We start from the raw sequence: 5,188 nt of genomic DNA on the forward strand, positions 1-5,188 counted from the left end.
TTGGTTTACATTTGTATTGTGCCGTCAATTGCAATGAATTTGTCGGGCTCACTTGGCCATACCCCATCCCACCCAAAATCCTAGTCATAAAAATGCCAAAATTCATAACATTTTTTCACAACTTTGAGGTGTCCAAACATTTTTCTCCGTCGTGAATCAGGGCCGTTGGGTCCAATCTGAACGTATAATCTTTTTGCTGGATTTCCCCCAGTTTTCTCATGCTTATTCTGATTCATTGTTTGTTCTCCTTGTTTCTCTTGCTGCAGAGAAATCACATTGAGGATCATTACAAGAAGAAGGAAATGACCATCGTCTCAGAATACCTGGAGGATTTCAGGGCAGTAAATTCTAGACTTTATCTACAGTTCAATAACACCGGGGCTGGTGAATCACCGCTTGGCACCGCTCGGATTGGGCAAACTTGACCCAACACACCAGTCATAGTAAAGTTCATGTAGGGAGGAGTGAGGGGTCTTATAGTTTAAAAAGCCTCGATCTTCTCATCTCAGTACCTTCTCTTCTTTTCCTATCTTCTGTTCTACTCCATTTATTCTCATCTCCCCAAAGAACCATGAGCTTTACAGGAAAGTACGAGGTGGAAAGCCAGGAAAACTATGAGACCTTCATGTCGATCATTGGTAAGACAAGATTGATGGACAGATATCATTATACAGGTCGCAGAACTCTGTAGTGACACCTCCTAATTATTTATAGTATGGGAGTATTATTCCTTATAATAAACCTCACAGCTGCTGCAGAACCTCTTTATGAAGAGTATAGTGGAAATCCCCGTCAATTAGTTGACATGAAAATTCTTATTCTATTTAAAAATTATAGTCTACAGCAGCTGAGATGTGTATGATGATGTTCTGCAGCAGCTGAGGTGTGTATGATGATGTTCTGCAGCTGAGGTGTGTATGATGATGTTCTGCAGCAGCTGAAGCGTTCATGATGATGTTCTGCAGCAGTAGAGGTGTGTATGATGATGTTCTGCAACAGCTGAGGTGTGTATAATGATGCTCTACAGCAGCTGAGGTGAGTATGATGATGTTCTGCAGCAGTTAAGGTTTGTATGATGATGTTCTTCAACAGGTCAGATTGGACATAACTGTATAATACACATTGTAGCTGCTGAAGAACCTCTTCTTCCATAGAGAGGCAGCGCAGAGGGCTCCCTGTGAGGTTCACGTTTGCACATAACAATCCTGACATTGAGGATATCCATGGATGTAAGGGAAGGCAGCCGAACTCTCTGAAGACTATTAGTTATTTCGCCATCTCGGGCTGTAATGTGGGGCCTCAAGGAGCCTTCCATGGCCAAAATATAGACCTCATAAAATGAAGGACATGGAGTCTATTACTTACGTCATACAACCATTATGTTTTTTCTTTCCTTCCCAGGTATCCCAGATGAAACCATCCAAAAAGGAAAAGACTTCAAATTCACCACTGAAGTGGTTCAAAATGGAGATGACTTCACATGGTCCCAAATCTACCCCGGCCACACCATGACCAATAAATTCACTGTAGGAAAAGAGTCTGACATGGAGACCATGAGTGGAAAGAAATTCAAGGTAAGCCTTAAGAGGCACTGTGCCCCTAAAAGTGATTTTTAGCCCCAAATGCATGCATTTAAGTAAAAAAAAATTCCCAAAAGGTGGAGACCATCACAAACTTTCATATAGAAACGATATAATATTCCAATGATGCACATATCTATCCATCCCATTAATTTAACATGTACTACCACTCCTTGCCTATAGGTGTCAGAATTTATTTTTACTACTTTTAAATTTACTATCTTGCTATATATTAGACCTATAAAATAAAAATTTTTTTTTTATTAAAATCCCCCCAAAAAAACAGTAGTTTTGCATGAAAAAAATGTTTTTGCTTAAATTGCATGCAATTCCTTAAACATCCCAAAGGTGGCGTCATGCTTTATTGCTCACTGTCTAACCTTTGTAGGCTTCTGAGCCTTCGTGTTATTCTAAATATATGGAATTATTTTACATAGGCGACTGTCCAGCGTGAAGGAGGGAAGATAGTTGTTGACTTTGGCAAATATAAGCATTCATCCGAGATTGTCGGAGGAAAACTGGTGGAGGTGAGTGTGAGCGCTACGTAGATGCCCCCATTGATATGGATGCAGAGATGAAAGACAAGAAGTGCATTCATTGGGACAGAAAAACCTTGTGAATCGGTGGTCGATTATGCACACATCAGCTCCATTCATTCTTAATGGTACTGCCGGAGATAGCTGATTGCTGCGCTCGGCTGGTCTTCAACACTCCCATAAGAATGAATGGAGTGGAGGTACACATCATCGACCACCGCTCAATTGACATGGGGCTCCAAGTTTTCAGGATTAGTGGGGTTCCTAGAGATAGACCCTCAACAATCAGGAAGTAATTTCCAAAATTGAGAATTGAGAAATTATTCCCATTGGGAATAGACCAAGTCTCGGGATTGGTGGTGCTCCCAGTGGTCAGAGCCCTAGAAATCGGAAAGTAACTTAAAAACTTGAGAATACCCTTTAAAGGATTATTCCTATCATTTAAAGCTGTTATCTATCATCCCAACAATCCCAAGAACACGGCTCTCAAGTGCTCCATTGAAATGGAGTGCCATCTCTCCCATGGAAAGACCAATTCTTGGGATTGGTGGTGCTCCCAGTGGTCAGACCTCCAGTAATCGGGGATTAACTTCAAAACTTGAGAATACCCTTTAAAGGATTATTCCTATCATTTAAAGCTGTTATCTATCATCCCAACAATCCCAAGAACACGGCTCTCAAGTGCTCCATTGGAATGGTGTGCCATCTCTCCCATGGAAAGACCAATTCTTGGGATTGGTGGTGCTCCCAGTGGTTAGACCCCTAGAAATCGGGAAGTAGCTTAAAAACTTAGGAATACCTTTTAAAGGGTATTCTCATCATAAAAAGCTATAATTTATTCTTCCAACGATCCCAAGAACAGGGCTTGTAAATGCCCCATTGGAATGGAGTGTCATTTCTCCCGGGGAAAGAACAATTCTTGGGATTGGTGGTGCTCCCAGTGGTTGAAATAGCGTACCACCTCTCAATTCATTCCCTATGGGACTACTGAAATAAGCCCCTGGCTATCTCATAGAGACAAAACAAAGCGGTGGCGTGCACAAGTTGCCACCGCTCCATCCTATCTGGGTATTTCAGAGAACCAGTCTCAGGGATAAGTGGGGCTTCTAGTGGTTGGTCCCTTACCGATCCTCAACTTATCACCTATGCTTTGGCTAGGTCATAACTATTAATAATAGGAATAACCCTTTAAGTAACAGTTCTTGTTGCATCCAAGATATATGACCGGATGCAACTTGTACGTTTTCTGAGTATACACTAAGTGCATCCAGTTATCCCCCCAAGGTCGTTGGTTGGGGTGGCATGCATCTGCAATGCCTTTTTCTACTGTGCTTCCCTATAAATAAAGCCACCCCAAGAAAGCATACAATGGGACGAAGAACAGCTACATACATTTAGTAGTGACAGTGCTCTCTGCAGCACAGTCCTATTTAAGTGCATGGGACTGAGCTGCAATACTTCACACAACCACTACAAAGTGTACGGCGCTGTGCCTTGTAAACAGCAGGTCGCCCCTCCAATCAGCAGATCAGTGGGCATTCTGGAAAATCGGACCCTCAACAATTCGATCTTTACGCCATCCCTTAAGACAGAGGTAATCAATATCAAAGTCCAGGAAAACTTTGAAATTAAAGTATAAGGTGTAAAATATGGGGGAAGAGCATCAGCATCTGTTGTGGCCTGGTGTGGACTTCAGACTACCATAGACTCCATGGGACAATGTAGCTGAGCTGGAGTTATCATCCGAGTCCTAATAATTTTGAAGTAATTTTCAGGATGTCCTTCGTTAAATTAATATTCGCATATCTAATATCCATTACTAATGTTTATCTCTTGCACTCTTTTTCCATTTCAGATTTCAGAAGCTGGCGGTGTGACTTTCAAGAGGACCAGTAAAAGAATTGCCTAAAGACAAGCCCAGTTTCTATGTATTACAGAATATAATAAACCTGTTAAAGTAGAATCTGTCTTGTGTTTCCTTATATGTATTATACAGCCATGTAATCTTTTGTACCAGGTCTCCATTGAGGAGATGGTTATAGGAGATGGTTAGCTAGTGCCCTGCTAGGGCCTTCCCCTCTTTGTAATGTTACGTCGTACACTGCACTACACTCTGCTCCATCTGTACCTTAGGGGTGACCATCACATCAGAGCATTAAAATAAGGGAGCTACATAATGTATTACAAAATTGAAACGAGGCTGTGTTCCTTGCCAGTGTCGGACTGGGGTGCGGAGAAGCTCACTAGTCACTGGTGGGCCCAATGCAAATATTAATTTACCCATTCACAAATTTACCTTTGCGTCTATATAATAATAATCTAGGCAGTTTGTTAAATAAATGATGAGATACTGCTTCTGTCTATAAATAGTGAATCAAGTGTATGAATATATGTTATATAAGGAGGTGGGGCCCACCAGGGGATTCTCCTCTTCTGCAGTGGGCCAGTCCAAGGCTGTTCCATTCTTCAAGAGAAACTAATATTAGAAAATGAAATATTTTTTTCAATTATTTTTTTTGTTAATTTTTTTATTCTTTTTACTGTTGACAATGCTTTTTTTTTTATATATATCACAAGCTGTATAAAAAATAGAAATATTGCAATTTTCACTCTGAGTCAATGTGGCAATATATGCACCTTAGCAAAAATGAACATACTCTGACCACAGGGGGAGCTGTGACATGGCATACTGTGATTGGTGGATCTTGTGGATCCTGCCAGTATACATGTGTTACCTGTCACTGTAATCCTTCCTCTGCTGATAAGGATCTTGCTGAAAACTCTTCCTGAAAGAACAGGAAGTATGAGTATAAAAAGGCTGGGCGAAAATTGCAAGAGTACTGATGTCTTTTTTAGTAAAGATTGTGATATAAAAAAAATTGCCAAAAATGTTTAACAAATAGACAATGTCATGATGTTTGCTTCCTTTTAAGTTATTTGGGCACCTTCTTTGGATATTATTATATCTCCCACCAGGGCTGGCCTATGGGGTATATAATCTCTGGGCATATTATCTTCTGAAATAACACTTGTGGGTAAATTTTTTGAGACTAACACAAGTTTTGGTTTCCA

At 40.7% G+C, this 5,188-nt stretch overlaps 1 protein-coding gene across 1 annotated transcript; it reads left to right on the plus strand.

Moving 5' to 3' along the window:
* Positions 1-480: 480 nt before the first annotated feature.
* On the plus strand, positions 481-4,079 carry FABP6 (fatty acid binding protein 6). The gene is made up of 4 exons (XM_077266453.1): positions 481-638; positions 1,402-1,574; positions 2,018-2,107; positions 3,972-4,079. The coding sequence occupies exons 1-4, from the start codon at positions 572-574 to the stop codon at positions 4,023-4,025; spliced, it is 384 nt and encodes a 127-aa protein (XP_077122568.1). The 5' UTR covers positions 481-571; the 3' UTR covers positions 4,026-4,079.
* The last annotated feature ends 1,109 nt before the right edge of the window (positions 4,080-5,188 follow it).

This window comes from Ranitomeya variabilis, chromosome 5 (assembly GCF_051348905.1).
Source record: "Ranitomeya variabilis isolate aRanVar5 chromosome 5, aRanVar5.hap1, whole genome shotgun sequence".
Classification (NCBI taxonomy): domain Eukaryota; kingdom Metazoa; phylum Chordata; class Amphibia; order Anura; family Dendrobatidae; genus Ranitomeya; species Ranitomeya variabilis.